Source organism: Bombus affinis, chromosome 5, assembly GCF_024516045.1.
Source record: "Bombus affinis isolate iyBomAffi1 chromosome 5, iyBomAffi1.2, whole genome shotgun sequence".
Lineage (NCBI taxonomy): Eukaryota > Metazoa > Arthropoda > Insecta > Hymenoptera > Apidae > Bombus > Bombus affinis.
Genome location: NC_066348.1, coordinates 3,800,744 through 3,826,193, shown reverse-complemented (window position 1 = coordinate 3,826,193; position 25,450 = coordinate 3,800,744). Strand labels below are relative to the sequence as shown.

The following is a 25,450-nucleotide window of genomic DNA, read 5'->3' as shown; positions in this document are numbered from 1 at the left end:
GATTGGTTTTATTGGCTTCTTTATTTTTTTCGTGGCTTTTCATAGTTGGAGTTCTCGTGTGCAGTGTCTCTGTGAACTTTGTGAATTCGTTATTTCTGTGCTCTTTTATTTCGTTTTGTATTTCCTTTGCAAGTTTGTTTAGGTGTTTTTTGTTTTCTCGTATTCTATGTTTTTGCCATTTTGCTTTCGCTTTTCTTTTTTCTCTAATTTTTTCAAGTATGTCTTGCGGAATTATTTTTGTTTGTCTGCAGATTGGTTCAGGTGTAGTGGTTGTTCATGCTGCTTCTTGGATAGTTTCTGTCAATGATGTTACTGCCTATTCGATGTGTTCGGGTGTTTTCAATGGGATGTTGCAGATTATTTTGCCCTCGGTTATTTCTTTAAAAGTTTGCCATTTGGTGGTTTTATTACATAGTGTCTCTGGATTGCTATAAAGTATTGGTTTGTTTCTGTATTCAATTATTATGGGTGTATGATCAGAGCTAAGGTCGAGGTTGGGTGTTATTTTTAGTTTATTTGTGTTTAGTCCCTTTGTAACTGCAAAATCGAGTAGGTCAGGTTTTTTGCTCAGGTCTGTCGGCCAGTATGTCTACCTGTGGATAATATATTGAGGTTATTGTTTCTAATGTATTTTTCCAGGGTTCTATCTCGAGGTGTAGTAATTCTTGATCCCCATAGCGTGTGCTTTAAGTCGTAGTCTCCCGCTACGATGTACTTGTCCCCTAAGTGTTAAAAATACTCTTCCCACATTTGTGATGTTATTTTGTGTCGCGATGGTACATATATTGCTAACAACTGGATGTGGTTGCTGCTAGTTTGAACTGTAACGGTGGTTGCTTGGGTATATTCCTTACTAACTTGACTGTATAAATGGTGTTTGATATCGTTTCTTATTATCACTACGGTCTCTCCGTGCGCTTTTCCTGAGGGGTATTTGGTATCATATATGATGTAGTATGGTACTTTCATGTGGCTTTTTGAAGTGAAGTGTGTTTCTGAAACAAGTAATATGTCGATATTGTTGTTATACAGGAATGTTTTAGTTTCTAGGGCCCATTGTTGTAGGCCGTTTGAATTCCAGGCTGCTATTTTTACTATGTCCGTTTTTATTTTTTGCTTAGCATGTTTGTAAGTAGTTTTTTGCATTTGCTGTCTAAGAACTGCGTTTTGTTCGCTTATCATTTTTGTTAGCATTTCGGTGTTTTTGATGGATTGTTTGAGCAGTTCCTTGATTTCTGTAATGTCGTTGCTGATATTGTTCTGATTTTGGTTGTTTAAGGGTGGCGATTGATCGATTACTTGCGCGTAGCTTCGGCTACCAAAGGTGTCGGTGTTACTGTGGTTAATGTGTCCGCTCCCTGGTCGAGGGGGCCGAGCGACGTGATTACGTGACGTTGGCCGTGTCGCTGGACGTAGTCAACGTCTTCAACAGCATCCCCTGGGACAGGATATGCCGGGCCCTTGAGTTTCATCGGGTACCCGCGTACCTGCGGGGTGTGGTCCGGGCGTTCCTCCAGGACCGGAATATCGTCTACACCATCCAGTGCGGGGGGGAGGCAACTGAGAGGGCGGTGTACCGCGGGGTCCCGCAGGATTCTGTATTGGGTCCATTGCTATGGAACATCGACGCGGTGCTTCGGTGGCGGAAGCTGGCGGTGGCCTGCGTGGTCGCCGCGATCAAGGGATTGGGGCTGAGGGTGTCTCCTGAGAAATCCGAGGCAATGTGGTTTTGCCACAGGGCCAATCACGGGACGCCTCCGGCGGGTTATCGCCTGAGGTTGGACCTGGCAGAGATCGAGGTCTGAACCAGCATGAAGTATCTGGGTCTGACCCTCGACAGCCACTGGACCTTCGGCGCTCACTTCGATCGCCTAGCACCATATGTCGAGGCGACGACAAACGCATTAGGACATTTGTAACCTCGGCTGTAACGTAGGGCCCGACGTTGGAGTGCGCCCGCTGTACGCCGGCGTGGTACGATCGAGGCTCCTCCTCGGAACTCCGATCTGGGCGGAGGACCTGATGGCCAGCCGCCGCAGTCTCCTAAAGGTCAGGAGGCTGCACAGAATAGTGGCCATCAGGGTAGCGAGGGGCTTCCGCACCATTTCGGCGGCAACAGCGGCGATGCTTGCCGGATTTTCCCCGTTCGAATTGCAGGCCCTGAGGTGTCGCGAGATTTATCTCCACACTTGCGGTCTGTCGGACGGGGTCGGCCCGGTAGACGCCGACGTTAAGATTCGGGCTTGGCGGGCCTTGCTCGACAGATGGCGCGCCAGCCTCAACATGACAGCGGGCGCGCCGGAGCTAAGGGTCCTCGAGACCGTCCTTCCAAACTGGAACGTTTAATTGAACGGGGACAGGCCTCCCCTGACCTACAGGGTGACGCAGGTGCTCACCGGACACGGGTGCTTTGGTGAGTACAGAAACAGCATACTAAATCAATAATAGACAAAATACAGACAACAAGTAGACAAATGCATTGGCTAACAAGTCGAAAATCCAAATTAAGTATAGAAAATAAATTAAAAATATACAAAACGATCATAAAACCAATCTGGACGTACGGAATACCATTATGGGTGACAGCAGCAATGAGCCATATAAACGAAATAGAGACAACGCAAGCTAAAATTCTTAGAACGATAATAAACGCCCCATGGTACGTTAGAAATGAGGACATACGGAGGGACCTGGGAATAACAACGGTCAAGGAAACAATCAGCAGTTATGTGGAAAGATACAAGGCAAGAATAGCAACAGACCTAAACCGGCTAGCTGCGGAAACGATCAACGCCTCAAATATGGAAAGAAGGCTAAAAAGGAAACACCCAGCAGACCTCACAAAGGATATAACCTAGCAAACGCGAGGATGGTACCCCGCTGGAGGTAGCCACCAACATGTTAATGTAACTGTTAAAAAATTCTACCAAATGTCTAAATTGGATAAATTGTAAATAAAAACAAATAAATAAAAAAGAAAAAGAAACACCATCTAGCTTCTCACTGGCACTGACTATTCTAGCATCCCTTTGTCTTTTCTTAGACCCACCACGCATGTGTTCCGCAACCACTCGTGACCAGATCACGTAGGCCTTTTCTACGAAATTATTCAATTGAAGGACTGACGACACATTGATGGGCCCGTTGACGCCTCGGCTCTCGCGACATTGTTTATAGTTTACTCGATATCTCTTAGGCCTTTTGTCCAATAAACAATATATTGGTAAAATCTTAAATAAATAGTGTCATAAATGCTGATGCCATAAAATTCCAAAAATCAGCATTATGTATAATATAAGCACAGCGTGTTCGTGCGTTAGCACAAACTAATAATAAGACTGAGAATCCGATTAAGATGCAGACTTCGCGAATCATAATTAACTGTCGTATTTACTAACCAACGATAATTCAGTATTGTTGTTTGGGCCGGAATCTATATAATTCTGGAACCTACATTATAATCTAATTATCCGTAACAAAGTATGAAATATTAATCTTTCATAATAAATTGTTCTATAAAAAAGCGAAAAGGTGTATCACTGGAAAATTTCCCCGTGACAGCTTATATTTTTTTAAAAAACTCTCTCCACCCTTGCAGATATGACATCTCACGTGTAAGTACACATGATGGTTACATCAGCGTTTCGTTTTCACCATCACTGATGAAGCGCCGTCATTAAGAAGAATTGAAAAAGAAAAAGCACCGATCTATGAGGTGAAAAACATCAGGAACCACCAGGATCTGGAAGGAGGACTATAGGGGAATCCAGATTCTGAAAGAGAACTAAAAGGGATTTTGCAAGTCGCGAAAGAAACGGGAACTGCCAGGATTCTCACAATTTCTAAAGTCGCGACGTCAATTGTACCAAATTATTAGAGCAATCTTCTAAATAAAAATATTCATTTCAGTAGAACTTAATATTTTTATTTGAATATTTCCCGCACTTCGGCAAGCAGAGAGGATCACAGGCAACAACTCATTTTCCTGTTTCCTGAAAAATCACTGTAAATCCATAACCTTATTTGTCGTAGCAGGTCGTACAACTGTGGTAGCTTGTCCACTGTCCAGATCACGTTCATATATAAACAAGTCCCTACAGTTGCTAGGGAGAACTGTCCGAAAATTGAGTAGTGTCTAATCTTAAAAAATAAAAACATGGAAAGACAAAGAAGTCCGTGTTTTTACGAGACAGACAAGAGATATCTGAGACATTCATAACACGTCATATATGGGAGAAGGAAAACTTTCTTATCTTCCATGATGATTTTTCACAACTAGTCACGACTCAATTTTCAAATGGTTCTCCCTAGGCTTCTGTATATGACCGTGGCCTAGACTCGATTGCTTTAAAAGCGTTTCTACATATGCAATAATCCATGCACGTATCCATAGTAATGGTGGAAATGTATAAAAACCGGAGTAATTTATATTAAATTGTGTGTCCTTAATTATTTGTAATTAAATGAAATAAGTAAAAAAACTCGAAATGTTCAGTATTATTTTCATTCTATTATTAACCACATTTTATAACACATATTGTGAAGACTTTGATATTGATACAAATGGATATATTGTTTATTGTCCTTGTATGGGTATGTCCATGTATAACTAAGATTCTTACATGTAATTATATAAATATATCTTAGATTAGATTAATCCATTAAAATCATCGAGTTGATTAATTTTTTTAGGGCGATTTGGAAATCAAGCAGATCACTTTTTAGGTGCTTTAGGATTTGCAAAAGCACTAAATCGTACTTTAGTTTTACCACCATGGGTTGAATATAGAACTGGAGAAACAAGATCTGTTTGTAAACAATAATATTTAATATCTTATAAAATATGAATATTTTTATAAACAAATTTATCATTTTTTAGATACAAGTTCCATTTGATATATATTTTAATGTTTCAAAAGTTCAAAGCTTCCATAAAGCACTATTAATGGAGAATTTTATGCGAGACATAGCACCAAAAATATGGCAATCTAAGGAAAGAGTATGTAAGTTTAAATGTTTAAGTTCAAAGACAAAGTGTTCCTTTGAAACATGTTATCCTTTTCAGCTTTCTGTTATTCTGCACGTGGAAAAGGAGATTCATGCAATGCCAAAGATGGAAATCCATTTGGTTCATTTTGGGATACATATAATATAGATTTTGTAAAATCAGAATTTTATGGTCCTTTACATTATGACGTTCATCATACAGACATGGCAGTACAATGGAAAAAACAATATCCTGCATTACATTGGCCAGTATTAGCATTCACAGGTGCACCTGCTAGTTTTCCTGTACAATTGGAAAATAAAAAATTACACAAGTATGTTGAATGGAATACAGACATGCTTAATAAAGCCATAGCATTTATAAAACAAAAATTACCAAGAGGAGCATTTGTAGGAATTCATCTACGTAACGGAATTGATTGGGTGTGTATCTGTCTTCCAGATATTCAAATTATTCATTTCACTATAATAAAACTTTAAAAAACTGATAAAAAGAATTAGATTTGTAAATAAAACACATTTTATGTTTAACAGGTTCGTGCTTGTGAATTTATATCCAGCACACCAAATCTCTTTGCCGCTCCACAATGCCTTGGGTATCGTAACGAACGTGGAAAAGCAACTTCTGCTATGTGTCTACCATCATTTGATTTAATAGTACGTCATCTAAAACGGGTTATTCGCAATGGTAATGACATCAAATCAGTATTTGTAGCATCAGATAATAATTATATGATTGAAGAACTTACTAAAGCCTTAGCACGGATGGAAGTAAGAAATATAACAATATATATATACAATGTTTATAGAGAAATATTAAGAAAAATTTTATAACCATTTAATATTTACTACAGGTTCCAGTTTTTAAACAGGATTCACCTGCATCACCTCATTTAGATTTAGCTATTCTTGGAAGAGCAAATTATTTTATAGGAAACTGTATATCTTCATTCTCAGCTTTTGTCGCAAGAGAAAGGGAAATTAAAGGGTATCCCACATTTTTTTGGGGTTTCCCCTCAGAGAGGTCTTCATCTTCTATTACACATGAAGAATTGTAGCGACATAATTCTTAACTAGGTCCGTTTGTTTCTTTTAATTTTTCCGTCATCTATGATTAATAAAAGCTGGACCCTTTTAAATTATTATAATTAAATTATTCCAAAACTCCGCATGATATACATAAATGTATATACAATGGAAAAGGATCATTTATGTATACTATCTTTCATTATATTTTACAAAAAATGGTCATATAAGATAAAAGTTCTTTTAAATATATAAATATTGCTTTTAATTAAAGTTAAGTTTATCTAGATATAACGTGATTCATAAAAGTTTCAATAATTATCTATCAATACAACATTGATTGGAAACCTTTTAGTTCTTTCATATTGCTATGCAAACTTTCTTGAATTAGTATCTTTGTATAATTTGGAAGAGCAAGCAATTAAAATATCTGTTGTTCACACATATAAAAGATGAAATTTTATAAGATACCTAAAATATTATCCAAAAATTTAACATTTTTGAAAGACAATACATATACGTTATATATAAACTTTAATTGTTTTATTGTAAATTACAAAACAATTATAACTTACACAAAACTGATATATCAAATTAAAATGTGTATTTTTTTTATACCTTATATCTTTGAACAATTCAAAAGTTATTTTAATCGTATAAAATAATTACATTTACGTTTACAAGACTATAATTTTGTTATTATTAAAATAAAATATATTTTATTTTCAAAAATATGTATCACTTTTCTAAGTTCACCATTTTTTGATGTAGTACTGATGTTTGCTGGAAGGTATCGTGATAGTCGTACGAACGTGAAACATATGCTATATACAACCAGATACAACCAAATGTTGAGTGACACTTCGTAATATATTCGGTTAAAATCTTAATGCTTTACACCAGTATTTTACTAATTTTATTAATCACTACTAAACGAAAAAATTTCTTGTATTTTTGAAAATAATTTAGCTGAATAAAATTTACAGCATTTTTAAAATAAATTACGAAAAATGGCTGATCCTAAATATGCCGATTTACCTGGGATTGTAAGTACTTCATATTTTGCGATAAAATTATGTCAATGTGATTTTGTTATTAAATATAATTCACTTTAAAATGAGAATATAATCTGAAATTGAGATAAGAAGATATAATCTGAAGATATATAATTTTGTATAATCTCGTCTATATCTTATAATTTACATAAATGGACATTTAATATTTCGATGTTTTCATTGTATCTACAGGCATATGATCAAGTGGACGTTTATGAGACTACTGATTTACCAGAATCAGAACAATTTCAACTTTACCCCGAGGTACAGTATTGAAAATTGATTATAATATAATGTATTATGTACTATACTATATTTGGCAGTATGAATATTTCCTTTTTTGTAGGATGAGACAGATTCTATAGAAAAATTACATACTAATGCCACTGAAGCATTTATTAAATTTAAAAATAAACGTTTCCTTAGCAAGGAAGTTGACTTTTCCGATCGAATATCACTCAAACCAAGAACTGGCTATAAGTAAATATTTTAACTAAGAAAATATAAGATGTAAGGTATACGTTGAAGACATATAACAAATTTTAGATTTGGAGATTGGGAATTACCTGGAGAAGGAGAGAAAGAAACCCCTATTCAAAAGTACCAGCGCTTGCAATGTGAAATAAAAGAATTATATGAAGAAGTGAATGACTTGAAGGTATTAATTGTTCTATTATACATATTTGAAATTTGTTTTATGATGTACCATATTGTTCAAACCTTAAAAATGAATGAATATTTTACTGTTTCTTATATAGGAAAAATCAAAAGAGGAAAAGGTGAAATCTGTTGCTGATATAATTTCTCAAGTACAACTCTTAGGAAAACATTTAGATTCTTTAAAATTAGAAGAATGTCTCGGGGCTGATCTTATTGCAACTCTGTCAGATCCACAAGGCACAAGAATGAAGTAAGTTTATTTATATTATAATAAGGTGTTTAGAATGAAAATGTTTCTTTTGTTGATGAATATTTTAGACAACTGATATCACAAATAGAAGCATTCAAGCAGACTAGTATTCTTACTTCTGAAACTGATTCAAAATCACAGAATGCAAAAGATGATAAAGCAACTGAACCTGGTGTACTTAAGTATCAGATGATGTATCTTCCAGAAAAAGCAAGAATGCAGGAAGCAGCAAGAATTGCATTACTTGAACAAAGGCTTTGCAATTTAGAAAGTGTAATTGGGACAACCAGTGATAAACTTTCCAAATTTTCACAGGTAGCACAATGAATTCTTACATAATTATAATACTTATTGTTAGTCATATTTTTAGTGTGTTTCTAATAATAAGTAAGTAATAAATTTTTTTATAGAATCTCAAAGGTCAAGGAGTAATGGAAGCTCTTCAAGAATTAGGAGCAAAAGCTGCATTATTAGATACTTACCAATTAGATATAATTGAAAGCCGATTAGCCGCACTAATTCATAGAATGGATAATATTGCACAGAAAAAGACTGCATTAACATTAGATTCAGAACAAGAACAAAAAGTATTCCTTTTTTTTAGAAATATTCAAATAACATGAATTTACTTACGAGAGTTCAACATTAGGAACTGAAAATAACTGAATAACTATTTTATCTAAATCAAAGTTTGTTTTTAGATTTCGGAGATGTATGATATTATGAAACAAACAGAAACTATCTCACAAATTTTACCACAAACCGTAAATCGAATGTTGGCTTTAAATACTATTCACCAGCAAGGTGTGTATTTAAATATATTTATAAAACTTTATAAATTTCTTTTTCCAGAAAATATATTTTTTCAATATTTTTTTTAGCTGCTACATTCAACAAATCTTTAACACGTTTAGAGGAATTACAATCACAAATAACTTCTGACTTGGAAAGTAACAAATCTCTTTTAAAAGGAGTACAAGAGAGCTTTGCATCAAACTTAGAAATTATAAAAAGTAACATAGAATCATTAGATGAACGTATTAAAAAACTGAACGTGTAATTCATAAGAGTGTCATTGAAATTTTTATTATAGATAATGATATCTCAACTTGTTTAATAGATATTTATTAAATTATATATTATTTACTAATATTTTCTGAATATATTTTTAATTTATTCATGATTTAGTACACCTTGTCATATTGTTGTTAAAATATTTTTAATAATATAACTTTAATTATTTTTAATTAAATAATACAAGCTAACTATATTATTGTAGCAAAAAATTCATTAATGTATAAACATTACAAGTTAAAAATAAACAAAAATCATGCTTTTCAAGTATATGTACAAAAAATTGCTTTTTTCATTCTGGAACAGGAAAAGAGGTGGTAAATATTACACTTAAAATATTTGTAAATTTATATTTATTTAAATTTAATTAAAATCGTAACTTTTGGAAGAACCATTTGTTTTTACCAGATTTGTACCTAAAAATGGATATTAATATCATTTGTCTATCTATAGTAAATAATCTTAAACACAATCTTAAAACAATTGCAAAATATAATATTAAGAAATAATAGATATAGATATACATACTTTTCTTCAAATTTGACACGTGTTTGGAATCGAATTTTCTTGCGTTTCATTGGGTCTTTAAGGTCTTTGGGTGTTACTTTATCCCAGTGTAAATCTACTGTATATCTCGTCGGCATCAAATGATTATAATTAAGTACCTATCATTAATACATATATTTTGAAATAAAATTATATATATATATATATATATATAAAACAAAGAAAATTACACAAACAACTAGTAACAAACTTACTTTCACAAATGGCTTGATTTTGGAACGTTTATGAATCTTTGCTTTGCCCATTCTTTTGTGTACTTTTCGTGGATATCGGTCAATACCTGCTACCATAGCATGTCCATACTGTTTTTCTGTAGTACCATCATCATAATTACGCATGATGATAGCTTTCCTTCCTGCGTATCGGCCACTAAGGACCAATACAACTTTTCCTGATTTCATGATCTTCACCATCTTGAAGATATATCTATAAAGAGAAGTTAAGAAAATTAGTTTAGTAGTATCAAAATCAAGAAACGAATATTTTGTTACAAAACTCGTATATAATAATTTATTTTACGTTAATTATTAATTTTTTTAACGAAATTTTTTTAACGCCTAGACTGCATTGGCAGTTGTAAACAGATATCACATAACCTCTTTTACATCACCAGTACTTAAAAAATTAACAAATAAATTTATATATAGAATATTTCTTAAAACACAAAATTGAAATGATTAATCTAATTTTAATCTTAGTTTAACAAAAACAAACTTAAAAATGTTTGTTAACATACTCAAGAACTTATTAAAATTCTACAATCAAATAAATGATTACTATTCCAAAAATACCGGAATAAACGTTACTAAAAAGAATATTATATCTATAAACAAATTATTTTTCTATTTTCCGATGTTTTTGGATTAGTTTCTGCAATGACAAACATCACACACCTCGCGGCTTATCGTACCGGAAAAAAGGAAGTCAACCTAATTCTCAATTGGTTACCCGTTCGATATTTAAAATTCAACCTACAGATGTCGTATCATTAGACATCCGGCGATGTTTAATAATAACCAATCCTATGTCGTGGTTTGAATGACGTTTAACAAAATTATTTCTTGGCAGAAAATTTTCATTCGGACCGGTTTTATCCACCACACCATTTAAAGATCTTTATTTATTTCTTGCAATATATATCATAACATTTTCAGAAAAGGAACGGATTGATTTCGTATATTTTCAATCTGAGCCACGAATCAGAAGCAACATTGTTTCTACAAAAACGAGTACAATCGTTGCCGAATATCTAAACTTTTCGAGAGTTCGAGAATAATCCCGATGATTTTCTCGATACATCGAAATGATTGGTCGGCATAAGTAGCTTCCTGCTCGCTTGTATCTTGCACGAGGGATGTTAATAGGTACTATTTTACCCTTGTAGAACTTTTTTTAAGTACGATTTGTCGAAGGATTGAATCATTTAAAAAGACTGATATTATTGATATCGTATAGTGAGTGTGAACACAATAAGTTAGCGTGATGGCATTGAACGCTCAATATGAAGTTATTGGAAAGGGTTTCGTACAACAGTATTATGCGATGTTTGACGACCCCGCACAAAGACCAAATTTAATAAATATGTATAATGTAAGCTTTAATTGTTTCTAATCACATTTATTTATTGTGACAATTTTTTCTCTATATACTCATTCGATGTTACGTTTACAGACCGAGTCATCTTTCATGACATTCGAGGGTTTGCAAATACAAGGTGCTATTAAAATCATGGAAAAATTAACTGTGAGTTTTTTTAGCTATCATTTATCATTTATCACTATGGCTATCATTTTTTAATATAAGTATATCTTATATAGACTAGAAAATATAGTTCATAAAAAGAAAAATAAATCCATTTTTATCATTATGTTGATTAGTAATCTTTAATTTTCAGAGTTTAACATTTCAAAAAATAAATCGGATAATAACTGCCATTGATTCACAACCTATGTTTGATGGTGGGGTGCTTATTAATGTTTTAGGAAGGTTGCAGGTAAAGAAAATAACTTTTCATTATTATATGAGCTTAATATAAATAAGCAGATAGGAAATTTGCATGTAAAAATATATAAAATTATTCATATTTATATATATGTATATATATATACATACATACATACATATATATATATGTATATATGCTATATATATGCTAATAGCAGAGATTATACATAAATGAAAGAATTTTATTTAATATGTGCAGAGATCTTATTCCAATTAGTTCAGTAATTTAACTTCTTCTATCATACACAATTTAATGCATTTTCTAAACAAAGAGATATATTTGGCCCGATATTTTTTTTAAATTCATTGACGCATTTATATTTTTATTCGTCCATATATTGTATTTTATTGGCTGGACATGCTACACAAATGTGTACTGTACTGCCTTACATTTTTTGTGCTGCCATATGAAGATAGAGATTGAGCTATGACTAATGTCCAGCAACAATCTCTCTATATACCTGCGCAAAGAAGATGAAATAAGAAAATTCAGTCAGTGATTGTTGATGATTGGGCAGACTGATGAGGATCAGCCCCATGCATACATCCAGACATTTGTCCTGAAACCAATTGGCACCAGCTTTTACGTGCAGCATGACATCTTCAGACTTGCTCTGCACAACACGGTTTAGGCGTCAGGTATTGCTATTCCATTGATCTTCATACCATGGTACAGGCAAGCCTGATACTAATTTTTGATGTCTAAAGCTGCTTCATGTATGTCAGTATGCTTTCTTATTATTAATTTTAATTCAATTATATATTATTTGCAATATTGCTTTGCTATTTGCTGTAATCAATAATTTGAGAAAAATAATTTTTACACTTAACTAATATTAATATCTAACAATTTGGTAAATTTGGGAACTTAAAATAACTGTGTAATAGTGAAAACATTTGCTACATTTTAACGTTTGTTATTATAATTATTTAAATTTACCAAAGTTTTATAATTTTATTAATTCACTATTTGCATGTATTATTTAATTAATTATATTTTAAACTATGTAATAAGCATAAGTAATTTATTGCACCATCCGTATATTTTAATATTTTTGGAATAATACATTTATAAAAATGCATACAATGTATTATATGTATATATAATAAGGGTGATGATAAAAAAAAATTTAAATTGCTGAACTGACCGGAATAAAATATATTTTTTCTCTTTTGGTTAAAGTCTAATGACATGTCGTTTAATAATAGTTTATACTAATAATAATATAAGTTTATAACAATAATAATTATAATTGTTAATTTGTCTTGTGTATCAATATAACAGTAGTTTAAATATTATATGAAATGATATATGAATATATGAAAATAAAAATAATTAAATTAAATTTAATTTTTGTATAGCTTATAATAATATATCATTATTTTTTAATGTAATAATTGTCACATATTTTTAAATAGAAAGAATTCTATAGTATTTAATCTGTATAACAATCAAAATGTTATAATAATATAGTTGAAGATGTTATTGTTAGTTTAATCATAGGTCAAAAGTAATATAATCTTTCTTGCATAAAATTTGATTGTATGATGAGTTTGTCATTGTACTGTATATTTCTTTATTTTTATTACATTTCTAAAAAATTTACATAGTTTTTGCATGGGATGCAATTAATAGGATTATTAACTATGTTTAATAATAATTTACCTTTATTGATAGTAATTCAATTACATACCAATATATTTTTACACAATACAATTTTTATATACTAAGGTTTATTACGATTATGTAAAATATATTTGTAAGAAAGGAAAATTATGTATTTTATATATTTTTTTATTAGATTTATACATGTGGTAATGATATACATAGCTTAAGTGTATAGTTATATATCTATAATTTGTTACAGGCAGATGAAGATCCACCACATGCCTTCTCACAGATTTTTGTGTTGAAGCCACTGGGGAATTCATTTTTTTGCCAGCATGACATCTTTCGTCTTGGCATTCATGATAGTGTATGAAGAGAAATGTCTGCAAGTTTATTACAGTTAATAGCAGACAGGTATCTGAGCCATGGACTCCCCAGAGATTAAAATAAGTGAGCTACTTTCTTCTTAATATCCTTTGTCATCACATATTATTCCATTCTTTCTAGATACTGCAGTTTTTATATGAAAAACATTTGCTTATATCTTGGCCACAAAAGAAAGAAAAGAGCATTAAAAATAAATACAGTTTAATAATTTTCTTGTTTTCCTCTTTTTCTAAATACACCTGTTGTTACTTACATGTTAATAACATAATATCACAATATAATATAGCAGCATATAATATTCAATGTTAATGATTAATTATTACTTTTTAAATTGTATTGTTACATATTTTATTCCCTCATACTATGTGTATTTTTATAAAAAAAATATTGAGCATTAAATACAATATCTGGAATTAATAACACGATTGTAGTTTCTATTTTACAACTTGCAGTATAAAAAAATTCTAATATAATAAAGATGAAAAACATGATTTTTAAAAAAATAAGCTGCTATATATAATTGTATTTTATCTTAGTTGACATAAGTATTAAAAATATGAATTTTACAAATTGCCACGTTTAGCTTGCTCTATTTCAATAGCTTGAAATAGCGCTTGAAAGTTTCCAGCTCCAAATCCCTATAACAGAAGTAATTTTTATAATTTTATTAGTTTCAGTTTTAAAAGATTTATGGTAGGTTTAATGATCATTATAATACCCACATTGTGATTATGCCTTTGAATGATTTCTATAAAAAGAGTTGGACGATCTTGCATATTTTTAGTAAATATTTGTAAAAGATATCCATTTTCATCATAATCGATTAAAATTTTTAATTTTTGAAGTATATTGATATCTTCTAAAATTTGTACACCACTGATTTTCAGACGGTTTCTTAACATATCATAATAAGTGTCTGGAACATCTAGGAACTCCACCCCTCTAGTTTGCAGATTTTGTATCTGTGAAATAACGTAAATTCTTATTTTTAAAATTTTATTTAAATTTCAAAAGGCTATGTCAAATGTGTAATTTACAGCTGTAATTATGTTGTTTGTATTAAGAGCAATATGTTGCACTCCTGCTCCCCCATAATATTCAACATATTCTTGGATTTGAGAACGCTTTTTGCCAGGGGCAGGTTCATTAATAGGCATTTTCACTGTTTCTTCCCAATTAGTCATGACAATGGAACGCAGAGCTGAATATTCTGTGTGTAATTGAGAATCGTCTACTGACCAGAATCGATGGAATTGCAAACATTGCTCATACCTACAATAAATTTTATATAGAAAACACAATCGCGTGTACAGACTTCTCTAATTTCTTAAATATTTTATCAGTTTATATACCATTTTGCAACAGGTTCCATTTGTTTGTCAGATTGATTGCCAACAATATGGTCAACAAAATTCAATCCTACTTTTGGCCTAAGTAACAAAAACAAAATTATTAGAAACTTAATAATATTATTTGAAGAATAATTTGATTGAATTTAAGTTACATACAAAGTCTTTAAAAATGGGTCTTCTGATAGCTTTTGAAACCCTGGCAAAAAGAATCCGTTATACTTGGATCTGTCTATTAGCGTATGATATGTATCTCCGTACTAATAAATAAGAGAATAATTATGTTTTATTGAAATACTGTTGTTAGTTCATTATTTTCTTTCATTGTATGTACTTACGGTACTTATGGTAGCAAATTTTACAATACCATATTCGTCATTTTCTTCCCATATGTCTTTTATTATTATGGCACCTCTTTCTCTCGCGATCTAGAAAAATAATAATCCTTTCATTCATATATTCGTAGGAAGTTATAATATTAACATACTTTTACAATGATGTCTATGTCCTCAACATTAAAAGCAATATCACGAACACCATCTCCGTGTCGGGAAAGATGGTTTGCCATTTCTTCATCATCAGGTTCATAAGCTGATTCAAATACAAAAATAATCTATAAATAAGAACAGTATTTTTATTTTTTTACTAATATAAGATATTAGACAGGTAAAAGATGTTACTTTATAAAAATATGAACAATAAACATTTGTTTAGCATTTACCTGATTTTGTTTAACGACGTGTGATGCCACGCGCCTGGAACAAGTCTCTAAACCACGATAAGCCAAAGGTTCAAAACCTAATCTAGTGCAGTAATAACTGGCTGCCTAAAGTAACAAATGTGTTTAAATATAAATTCATAATAGGTAGGTGGCTTATTTCAATTTTGTTTCCGTGTGAAAATATAAAAGAAATCAAAAATATCGAAAGATGAGAAAATGTTTTAAAATATTAACAAATATGAATCCTGAATATTTGCTTATGTCATGAAATTCATGATTTCATCTATTATTTAATGAAATTACCTGGTTTTTTTAGTAGATATGTACTATTTTGTTTTAATTACCTGTTTTGCATTTCCAACCCAGAATTTGAAGTGATCGAAGCACAAGAATTTTCCTCCTAAAGGCTAAAAACGAAGAATTACATGTTAAATATATGTTATAATAAATTATATTTTCAATTAAAGTATTTGTGTTACTATAATTACCTTGGGACCTTTATCTGTATATGTAGTCTGAAAAAAATGAAATTAAAAATTTTATATTATCGATTCATCTGAAAATCAGAGAACATTATTTTATTTTATTTTATTTAAATTACGAACGATTATATTCGGACTGAAAACTAATATTTATACAAATTAAAATGTCCTTAATTAAATAGTACTAATACTACTACGGTACATAATAATAAATTTATTATTTTATTATTTTAGTTAAAAATAGATTGTAAATTTCATACCATTTTGAATACTTGCGGAAAGTTAGAACGAGCTAGTTAATGATTTCTTTTTCGTGGTTTGTAATCGAAAACATACCGTGCTTAAATATAAGCGCGTGAAAATCAGTAATGCTATATCCTGATCGCTGATTGGTTGATCAGGGAGGCTTGTTTGTGTCGCATTCTTTTAAAAACTGTGAGTCGTAAATCTAATGTATAATACTGATAGCAGGTTTTTCAGGATTATTTACGATCATCTGATATTTTATTCATCGGTTTGTCTGTGGAACTATTATCTTTAAGGTCATTTTTTAAAATAATATTTACTAACTTATGTACTGAAGAAATTTTGTTTATTATCGATTTTCAATTATATTGATTAGTTTATTTATTTAAAATCCACATTCATATCCTCCGTGATATCTTTTAAAACATTTAAGATATATTAAAATGCTAATTTTCAAAATTTTTATTACAATATGTTTGAAAATATAAAATTGTAAAGTATTTTAACATTTAAAAATTTCTTGTACACTTTATTAATTGCAAATAATAACAAAATATATTTGTAAATATTGTTCCAGTAAATATTTTTGTTTTTTACACGTATTTTGTATTTGTATAGCAAACGCGAAAATAAAATACAATTATTTTTATTGAAAAAATATTATATATCTTTTTAGTATTTAAACAAGTTAAACAAATTAAGCATTTTTTAATTATGCTTACAAACCAAAGTCAACTTTGCCGTACATTCTTGAATGATTAAAAAGAGTAAACATTAGTTTACTTACTAAAGTAAAGCAATAGTATATATATAGTATAATATATTTATGCAGTATAATATAGTATAATATTAGGTATATGTCGTTGTATAAAAATAACTATTTTTCTGAAAACTATTTCACCACAAACAGGAAGAGTTCAAAGTATTTCATTCGTGTAAAACTTTCCATTTTCGAAGGCTCGCCGTTCTATATGACGAAACGTGATCGTGCGTCAACTTAGATTCTGGTTTTAGAGGCGCGTCCTGTTTAATGTAAATTACCTGTTTAATGTAAATAATGATCAGAAACGTGCGTAGCGCGTGATACAAACATATTAATGAACCGGTAGAGCTAGGAGGCTCGCCTCGACTCATTTTTTTCTACTATATCGAGGTCGACAAAAAAAAAGGCAGCAGAATGATTTCAAGACACATGATAAATATCTGTATATAAATATAGAAAAAGGGTGATCTCTATTTCTTTAAAATGTTCTTCTCTTTCTTTCATTATATTAATTATAAAAAAAACTACTTTTTTCTTTGAAAATATTTAGGAATGAAAAATGAAACATATTATTTAAAGTATAATATCTATAATAATTTTATTTTCTATCAGAATAAAAATTTAAAAAATGATTAAGTTCAAGTATTACATATTTCAATTATAATTTTTATTCAATTAAAGTATATTCCATGGATGACATTACAGTGTTTTGTTGTTCATGTTCTACTGCATGTATGTCTTATATTATTTGTGAATTAATATCTGCGATTATACTTTGATATGACTAGTTTGAATTGGATTTAAATAAGAGGGACAAAGTGTTTCATAACTTAAAATCAATTTAAAGTATACATACTGTTAGTAAGGAATAATTTGAAATATTCATAGCTCCCTGCAATACACAATAACTGACTAGATTAGATTATTATATATTTAAAGATATTATTATAATTATATTTAGAAGATTATTATAATTACAGTCAACATATGTAATAAAATTTAAATACTGCATATTATTATAAACAATATAAAATATGGACTTTACACAATAATTAGAAATCAAAGTATCTAAAACGTTTAGAAGAATCATAATTCTTTTTAGGTTGTAACTTCATATACAAAAATACTTAAGATAAAATTTATATTCATCTTAGAAATTACAATTATAGTTATAACAGAAGAATACATAAACTTCTAAACGTATTAATAAAAAATTATTTTTTTGGGAAGAATTTACTTTTTAGATTAAAATTAAAATATTTAACAAATACCATTAAAAAATACATATAATGTGATTCCTAGACGTTGATGTTTAGTTATTATTAAGTTTTTATAACGCATTTTATGATTTTCAGGAATTACATTAATATTATTTATAATATTCTTCTTTGTTAACATATTGACTTCTTATGTTATACATTATTTTTTTAATAATATTATTAGTTTAATCTACTTATACTAATAAATTTAAAAATTACATTATTATTTATAAATCATGTAAACAGATTACATATCAGACGCTTCTTAGATATATTTATATACAAAGAACTAATTATATAATTATAATACATACGATATAAATTCATTTATACAAAACGAAATTGTTAAGAGATCAAGCAGTAAACAACAATTAATTGCCTTGTGCTTAAACGCAATAAAAATCTTTACTCATAATAACACGATTGTAAATAGACAAATAAATTAATACTCAATATCACTTAATTTGGACATAGCATTACAATACTAGAATGATTTTGTTTTATTAAGATATTAAAAGATTGGACTTGAAAAGACTGTTGCATCATGCTATTAAATTGTATTACAATTTTAAACGTTTTAAAAGAATTTTTATCTACCTATTATGAATATTTATTCATTATTTATCTAATTTTTGAAACCATACATGATAAAAATTATTGTTTAGATATAATATATATTTCTACTACATTTATGTTTATGATAAAAAACTTTTAAATGTAATTGTAAATTTTATTGCGTAATATCATTCATATTTAATAAGATAAAAAAATGTAATAAAGATATACAATATCTGAAGTTCACGTTACTTTTTATACTATTATGAAAAAACCAATTGTTCAGTGTGAATGTATTATCGAAGAATTTCTTTTAATAAAACATTTAATATTTCGTATTAAAATATATCATTTATGATCGCGAAAATAGTAACGTTTCAATACCGGTTTTGTTATGTATGGTCGGTACATGTGAGTGATATAAAAATTCCTTGATTACCGCCAATTCTTAAATTATTATACTCAATAGTATGATCTTTATTACAAAAATACATGTAGAAAATTTGGTAATATTTTTTTCTATGAATATGTAGTATTTTTTTATCGTAAAAATGTTCTTGGTCGATTAAATTAATGGAATGTTTAATTATCCTTTTATTTGGAAAGAGATATGAAAATTTGAACTCATTGTTTCTTACTCAAAATATGGACGTTTTAAATAAATATAATACTAAAAGTATACATACACGCATTAACATATATACGTGATGTTTATATATGGTTATTTGAAAATCGTTGCTATGGTAATAAGAGTTCAACTACTGTTACATGCTAACTACTAAATGAAGGATTGCATTCCCATTTTTAATGCCCTTGTATTACCATATAACAAGGTAAAGAGAATGCTTCTATTCAATATTATTAAAAACATCAGGAAAATGTATCTACTACTATTCGGAGATAAAATATGTACAGAACGTTATATATTATTATTAATTTGGCATGCCAGGAAATATAAAAAAAAGAAGAAAATATTAAATAAAACAATTCAATCCTAAACGAGATTGTGATGGAAGCATTCATAGATAATTATTATTTATAGCAATACAATCCCATGATCTCTTTCCAGTCTACGTTTTGCTTTAAGAGACACAATTCCCATTAAATCTGCAGGAGTTGGAAGTCCTCCAGAGGTATTTGGAGCCACTGCTTGTTGATAAAATACCTCTACGTTTCCACACTGGTTACCATAAACAACGGTATCCTCCGTTCTAGTTAATTAATAAAATATACTCATTTTTTTACTACATTTCATGAAAAATTACCATGTTTAGTGCTTCATAATGTATAAATATATAAGTTAGTACTTATATATTACTTATATATTACTATTATATAATAGTTTAGTGCTTCATAATATATAAAACAAAACATACTCTAAATGTATAATACAATTCATTTTCTTGAAAATTTTTGTAGTAGTATTATTTTAACAGAGCAAAAAGGTATGAATAGGTCTACTGAAGCAAGCAGACATATGCAAAATTGCACTAAATGAATCAAATTACCTAATGCTTAAATAATTACCTGACAATAATATCTGTGAGATTGCTGGCATATGTGAACCTATCATGAAGGCAAGAAACAATATCCAATTCAGTAACACCCCAGAGTCCAGAACGATTTATTGTGTCCCATTGAGGATCAATACTTAATATACTATATAATTCCTTATTTTCATTTGAAGGTAGAGGCTCTAAACATTGTTGTAGTCTAGCTTCAAGTTTTCCTAACGTATTCACGCAAGTTTGCCACTATAACATGTATTACTATAATATATATTATCAAAAAATTAAATTTCAATATATTAGATATTAGATAATAAAATATACTTACGAGAGAGTGTATAAGATCAGGATTATTAGCAGTTCCATTTTCCATTAATAGTACTAGTACCATATTGTGATGTCCACAGAGAAATAGTTCTGTTTTCTCAAAAGAAACTTCATCTTTGGAAGTAGTTACCCAATCTTCTTCCAATTCATCTTCACCGTCACTGCCAGTTTCCTTATTAACTGCTTCCAGTTTTTGCTTGATTATTTGATTTGTTGCTGTTGAAAAGCCCGATAAATCACGAAATTCGCTAGGGGTTGTTTCTCTACTACAAAAACCGCTAGTTCTCTCATCAGCAAGTAAACTAAGTTTAGACATAAGAGGCGTTAATTGTAGACCATCCAATTTTTTCTTTTGAAGAAATTCATACACGTTACCGCATTCCGATGCTGATTTTCGTCTATCATCATTATCAGTGATATTGAGTGGCTTCAAAGGAAGACTCATTGATCTGCGATAAGTTTCTTGTTTCACTTTACTATCTATTTTTATGTCACGAGAATTACTTGATTTTTCTAAATTATCACTGATCATGGTATCACAGTTATTTGTTACATTTTTCGTGTTACAATCGTTAGCTAAACTTGTTAAAAAGTTGTTACGATTAATTGTATTATTTTGATCATCCTTAAGTTCTTCGTAATGCGAAGATATATATTGATTATATAAAGACTGAGATACTGGTAATCCATCACATCGAAATATAGGATAATATGGGTCAGTAATTGTATGAAACTGCCTTTTATGTAAAGATTGCTTTTGAGGAGAAGTTTCGGGAGATATACTTTGTTTTAATTGTGGCAACCCTAATCCATATGTTCTTACTGATATTCGATTGGAGTACAAATTGGACGATCCTAAATCATGCATACTTAAGCTTCTCTTATTAAATTCTTTTCGTTTAACTAGTTTTTCTTTTGGCGTAACGTTTCTTAATTTATTTAAACGTTTATATCTAAGTGCTTTCTTAACAACATCTGGAATATCATCTACATTTGTTTTTATTTCTTTCTTTTCTTCTTCTGCTTCATTATTTGTATCTTCGTTTGTGTTACATATTAACATAGCATTACCATGTAATACTCTATTAATATCTTTTAATGGTGTAGAGCAAACGCTAGGAGTTAAAGGATTTACACACTTAGGACGGTCTGTTTTACTTTCCTGTTTACGTTTCACTGGAGAACTGTAAGCTGTAAGTGGTACGGAGGGTACATAATGACTATTATCGTTGTACTGTAATGAATCTAATTCTCCTTCTTCAGGTACAGTAAAAATGCGAGAAGTATCACGTTTCATTCCCGACAAAGGGAGTTCCTTACTGTTCTTGGACATGTTCTAAGAATATAATAGTTTCATCATTAAATAATTGTTATAATTCATTGTCAAAAACTACTAACCTTTTTTTGAAATATCTTTTTTGTCACAGAATCTAAATAAGAACTGTAATATCGTTCATTATTTGCTTCTTGTACAAGTTTTGTAAACTGTTTTTGCTCTATATATACTCGCAATAACTGTACTCCAACAGGTAGATGAAATTCTGTTGATATTCTCTCTGCAGGAGCCTAAAAAATTGTATTAAAAGAAACAATATTGTATATTATGTAAATATTACATACTATTAATATATTTTAATTGAATATACCTTTATTCTATATGGATCAGTTATAACAATTTGTTTGGTCAACTCAGCACTTAACTGAGTTGCAACTACCCTGAAATATTAATACTTTTAGTTTTTAAAATAAAGGAATAATTTATTTGTCACTGCTCTAGAAACTTACTTATTATTATAGAAGAGTGCACCACCTATGATACCACTGATTTCTTGATAATATTGTAAAACTTGAATTGCTTCTAAAAATATGTTGCTAGCACTCTAAAACAACATAACCTTAATTTATATTATATCCATAATAAATAATTAAATATATTTAAAAAAAGCTGTATAAAATAGAAAAATTGATATCATATATCAATTACCTTCGGAAGTTTAATGATAGGAATATTGGAGAAAAGATTGGCACTATATTGAAGTATTGGCAAATATGTTTCAAACATTTGATAAAGCTTCTCTGTGAACTTATTTCTGTCATTATTAAATGATTCCAGTATCTTATTCAAATCATAATGAAAGAATTTTAGCAATGATTCTAATGTATTTGCACGCCTTTCTAGAATCCAGTCATGAATATTCCTATCAGTTCCAACTGCCTGTAAAGTAGTAAACAATGAAATTTATGTGGCAAATATTAATTCATACTAAGTATGACACATTAAGCAATGAGAAAAATATTACGTTTCATTCATTGAGACTACACTGATAATTGTAACTGCTTTAATAGATAACTACTACTATCAAATTATGCTATACATATAATGATTTTCATATTTTGCATTATATTAATTCTGAAGTCATGTAGTCAAACTCTCTTATATTTTCAATTATTTTTATAAGTAAATAAATTATTATTAATTATACCTATGTAAAGAAAAAATATAATAACGATACACTTACAAGTATGTACTGTCCAAATTTCTTTAATACAAATTTTCCTCCTTGTAATGTGATTGATTTTGGATTGGAAAACGAAGTTGAAAGAAATTGATTAACAGCCATTAATTGCCCTGCTAGAGCTAATCTTTGCGTAAGAGATACCCATGCAGGATGGAAATACATAACTGCCTCTGCAGGATCATCATCTTCTTTACAACACCTTACAGTGTCATAAACAAATACTATCATCATCTCTCTAAAAAAAGGTCAGAATTAACATAATTTGATACATATATATTATATTAACTTATATAATATGTTGATAGTATGTATATAGTTATGTAATACTATGTATGATTTGTAAATTCATATTGAACATGAACAAAGTGATTTCTCCTTTATAAATGAAGTAGCTTACCCTGGAGTAATTGATAAAACTGTTCTATATATAACTGTGAAAATCTATCAACTTTCATTTTTTCAAAACTATAGACATAATATTAATGTCTATAACTTGCTCTGATTCTGATACACGAATGAGTCTATGAAGTAAATAATTGTGAACAGGGAATTACTGATTAGCTGCACCACTAACCGATAATAAAATAAAGGAGATAAGATTACAATTTAGAACACATCTTTTGAAAGCATTGTTATATATAACGCTATATTTTGTATAAGGACTCATTGCATCATTATGATTCAGTAATTTTTTAAAAACTCAACATGTTTTTCCAGTTTTTATGATGCTAGTAGTTGTATGAAGTTACTGAATTAATTAGTTAGCAATGAAAACATTTTCAACTCTGATTAATCTAATAGCTTTAGATAAACTGTTGAAGATAGAATAAAACACAAAATGAAGGAGGAAAATTTTATTTTGACAAAATTCTTAATTTTGAAAATAATTTATTTATATCTATGTAAATTATCTACATTATCTGAAAGTATATAAAATCAATGACATTAATAAGATATATTTTATTATGAAATAATATGAGGAGGCATAATTATAACGTAATAAAGTCTGAAACCTTACTCTAAAAAAAGAAAATGTTTCCTTATATATCATGTGAATTACTCTAACAAGTATAAGTGAAAATATAATTTATATAATAATTACTCATACTTTTATGCTATGGAAAGAATAAAACAGAAAAGCTATAGATACATATAAACTAATTACTTATAGCAACATATACATACACATATACATACATAAGTACATACATAATTTTTCAAGAAGTACGAAATAAAAGAAATATATTACTTTAGAACCAATAATGTAAACTAATACGTATTCATAACTTAGCAACACAAAAGTATTATGTGAATAAAAAAATTAAGTACGAAAATATTTTGACTATTAATCCACAAACTCACACCAACTTGAAGTCAGCATTCTGTTTGACAAAAATTAAAGATTTAAAAAGGGACATGCCGCCAAGAAATAAACCGATGAAATAAGTGTAATAGTAATACAGTTTGCAGCGTGGCATAGTAAACAGAGCATTATCATTGAATTAATGATGCACTTTTTACGCTGCCATAATTAGATAAAGCTAGTGTTACGCAATATCTTCGTACTTTGCCATGGTGATTGTTTACGCTTCAACGTGCCGGGGCTAAGGACGTCAGTTGCGATGTTGCGATTATCAGTTGTAAGATGTAACGTCCTTGTAAAATCCTTTCCTCTTCGTTTACTTTTTTTTACTCACAATGACAAACTTTTTGTTTTTTGTTCTATCCTTATGGTCGTTCAAGATGCTACTAGGCGTCGCGAAAAATGCACTTCGATGGAAATGCACTTTCCCGTTATATAATGTAAAATCTGAGCCATAATAATCTTGATTTCCAATCACGCTGAATAGAGCCGCTCCTTTACCGCCATACTGATATCGATCTCCTTTATATGTACACAGACAATATGTATATTCTTGGTCCTTGATCGGTAATGGAACTATGTGACTACTAGCCGCGATGTTTGAATATCATTTGAATTTAGATTTAAATGTAATGGCAGCAGGTGCGCTCTCAAACTGTTATTATTATTACTATCGTATAATATACTTCATAATTAGTTGTTATATATATACATATAAT

The 25,450-nt window shown here is 29.7% G+C and overlaps 6 protein-coding genes across 11 annotated transcripts; 3 read left to right on the top strand and 3 right to left on the bottom strand.

Moving 5' to 3' along the window:
* Positions 1-4,365: 4,365 nt before the first annotated feature.
* On the top strand, positions 4,366-6,633 carry LOC126916559 (GDP-fucose protein O-fucosyltransferase 1). Its single transcript, XM_050722496.1, has 6 exons — positions 4,366-4,593; positions 4,693-4,808; positions 4,880-5,003; positions 5,066-5,430; positions 5,542-5,778; positions 5,862-6,633. Exons 1-6 carry the CDS (start codon positions 4,488-4,490, stop codon positions 6,063-6,065), a joined length of 1,152 nt encoding a protein of 383 aa, XP_050578453.1. The 5' UTR covers positions 4,366-4,487; the 3' UTR covers positions 6,066-6,633.
* A 210-nt stretch (positions 6,634-6,843) lies between these two features.
* LOC126916557 (dynactin subunit 2) lies at positions 6,844-9,150 on the top strand. The gene is made up of 9 exons (XM_050722493.1): positions 6,844-7,079; positions 7,281-7,352; positions 7,435-7,568; positions 7,635-7,746; positions 7,847-7,998; positions 8,067-8,313; positions 8,409-8,585; positions 8,700-8,802; positions 8,880-9,150. The coding sequence occupies exons 1-9, from the start codon at positions 7,044-7,046 to the stop codon at positions 9,056-9,058; spliced, it is 1,212 nt and encodes a 403-aa protein (XP_050578450.1). The 5' UTR covers positions 6,844-7,043; the 3' UTR covers positions 9,059-9,150.
* Positions 9,151-9,408: 258 nt separating this feature from the next.
* LOC126916566 (60S ribosomal protein L27) lies at positions 9,409-10,672 on the bottom strand. Its single transcript, XM_050722512.1, has 4 exons — positions 10,533-10,672; positions 9,834-10,065; positions 9,601-9,737; positions 9,409-9,488 (listed from the first exon to the last, which is right to left on the bottom strand). Exons 2-4 carry the CDS (start codon positions 10,050-10,052, stop codon positions 9,440-9,442), a joined length of 405 nt encoding a protein of 134 aa, XP_050578469.1. The 5' UTR covers positions 10,053-10,065; positions 10,533-10,672; the 3' UTR covers positions 9,409-9,439.
* Positions 10,673-10,825: 153 nt separating this feature from the next.
* On the top strand, positions 10,826-13,848 carry LOC126916568 (probable nuclear transport factor 2). 2 transcript variants are annotated; one of them, XM_050722515.1, is made up of 5 exons: positions 10,826-11,003; positions 11,095-11,229; positions 11,311-11,382; positions 11,534-11,632; positions 13,512-13,848. In XM_050722515.1, the coding sequence occupies exons 2-5, from the start codon at positions 11,122-11,124 to the stop codon at positions 13,623-13,625; spliced, it is 393 nt and encodes a 130-aa protein (XP_050578472.1). In that variant the 5' UTR covers positions 10,826-11,003; positions 11,095-11,121; the 3' UTR covers positions 13,626-13,848. The 2 variants fall into 2 exon arrangements, with proteins under 2 accessions (XP_050578472.1, XP_050578471.1); XM_050722514.1 differs by adding an exon at positions 12,162-12,282 and having other exon boundaries at positions 10,826-11,229.
* On the bottom strand, positions 13,824-16,704 carry LOC126916560 (4-hydroxyphenylpyruvate dioxygenase). 2 transcript variants are annotated; one of them, XM_050722497.1, is made up of 11 exons: positions 16,452-16,704; positions 16,198-16,224; positions 16,054-16,116; positions 15,710-15,814; positions 15,476-15,601; positions 15,327-15,416; positions 15,148-15,248; positions 14,992-15,069; positions 14,677-14,911; positions 14,362-14,601; positions 13,824-14,277 (listed from the first exon to the last, which is right to left on the bottom strand). In XM_050722497.1, exons 1-11 carry the CDS (start codon positions 16,452-16,454, stop codon positions 14,203-14,205), a joined length of 1,143 nt encoding a protein of 380 aa, XP_050578454.1. In that variant the 5' UTR covers positions 16,455-16,704; the 3' UTR covers positions 13,824-14,202. The 2 variants fall into 2 exon arrangements, with proteins under 2 accessions (XP_050578454.1, XP_050578456.1); XM_050722499.1 differs by lacking the exons at positions 16,054-16,116; positions 16,198-16,224; positions 16,452-16,704 and having other exon boundaries at positions 15,476-15,579; positions 15,710-15,820.
* Positions 16,705-17,845: 1,141 nt separating this feature from the next.
* LOC126916541 (uncharacterized) lies at positions 17,846-25,378 on the bottom strand. Of its 4 annotated transcripts, none has more exons than XM_050722453.1 (9): positions 24,935-25,378; positions 23,369-23,603; positions 22,834-23,064; positions 22,635-22,729; positions 22,496-22,565; positions 22,248-22,415; positions 20,851-22,185; positions 20,542-20,768; positions 17,846-20,225 (listed from the first exon to the last, which is right to left on the bottom strand). In XM_050722453.1, the coding sequence occupies exons 1-9, from the start codon at positions 24,940-24,942 to the stop codon at positions 20,051-20,053; spliced, it is 2,544 nt and encodes an 847-aa protein (XP_050578410.1). In that variant the 5' UTR covers positions 24,943-25,378; the 3' UTR covers positions 17,846-20,050. The 4 variants fall into 4 exon arrangements, with proteins under 4 accessions (XP_050578410.1, XP_050578409.1, XP_050578411.1 ...); XM_050722452.1 differs by lacking the exon at positions 24,935-25,378 and adding an exon at positions 24,731-24,928; XM_050722454.1 differs by lacking the exon at positions 24,935-25,378 and adding an exon at positions 23,766-24,124.
* Between the last annotated feature and the right edge of the window lie 72 nt (positions 25,379-25,450).

Coding starts and splice junctions, on each gene's coding strand:
- LOC126916559 (XM_050722496.1), top strand. CDS start 4,488: ATGTTCAGTATTATTTTCATTCTATTATTAACCACATTTTATAACACA. Junction 5,004..5,065: donor GCAATCTAAGGAAAGAGTAT/GTAAGTTTAAAT, acceptor TATCCTTTTCAG/CTTTCTGTTATTCTGCACGT. Junction 5,779..5,861: donor AAGCCTTAGCACGGATGGAA/GTAAGAAATATA, acceptor TATTTACTACAG/GTTCCAGTTTTTAAACAGGA.
- LOC126916557 (XM_050722493.1), top strand. CDS start 7,044: ATGGCTGATCCTAAATATGCCGATTTACCTGGGATT. Junction 7,080..7,280: donor ATGCCGATTTACCTGGGATT/GTAAGTACTTCA, acceptor TTGTATCTACAG/GCATATGATCAAGTGGACGT. Junction 8,586..8,699: donor ATTCAGAACAAGAACAAAAA/GTATTCCTTTTT, acceptor GTTTGTTTTTAG/ATTTCGGAGATGTATGATAT.
- LOC126916566 (XM_050722512.1), bottom strand. CDS start 10,052: ATGGTGAAGATCATGAAATCAGGAAAAGTTGTATTGGTCCTTAGTGGC. Junction 9,738..9,833: donor AAATCAAGCCATTTGTGAAA/GTAAGTTTGTTA, acceptor TATTAATGATAG/GTACTTAATTATAATCATTT. Junction 9,489..9,600: donor CGTGTCAAATTTGAAGAAAA/GTATGTATATCT, acceptor ATCCATTTTTAG/GTACAAATCTGGTAAAAACA.
- LOC126916568 (XM_050722515.1), top strand. CDS start 11,122: ATGGCATTGAACGCTCAATATGAAGTTATTGGAAAGGGTTTCGTACAA. Junction 11,230..11,310: donor ATTTAATAAATATGTATAAT/GTAAGCTTTAAT, acceptor TTACGTTTACAG/ACCGAGTCATCTTTCATGAC. Junction 11,633..13,511: donor ATGTTTTAGGAAGGTTGCAG/GTAAAGAAAATA, acceptor AATTTGTTACAG/GCAGATGAAGATCCACCACA.
- LOC126916560 (XM_050722497.1), bottom strand. Junction 16,117..16,197: donor ATACAGATAAAGGTCCCAAG/GTAATTATAGTA, acceptor CTTCGTTTTTAG/CCTTTAGGAGGAAAATTCTT. Junction 15,602..15,709: donor ACGTCGTTAAACAAAATCAG/GTAAATGCTAAA, acceptor TCTTATTTATAG/ATTATTTTTGTATTTGAATC.
- LOC126916541 (XM_050722452.1), bottom strand. CDS start 24,846: ATGCCACGCTGCAAACTGTATTACTATTACACTTATTTCATCGGTTTA. Junction 23,604..24,730: donor AATGCTGACTTCAAGTTGGT/GTGAGTTTGTGG, acceptor ACCTTTTTTTAG/AGAGATGATGATAGTATTTG. Junction 22,416..22,495: donor CTGATCCATATAGAATAAAG/GTATATTCAATT, acceptor ACAATTTTTTAG/GCTCCTGCAGAGAGAATATC.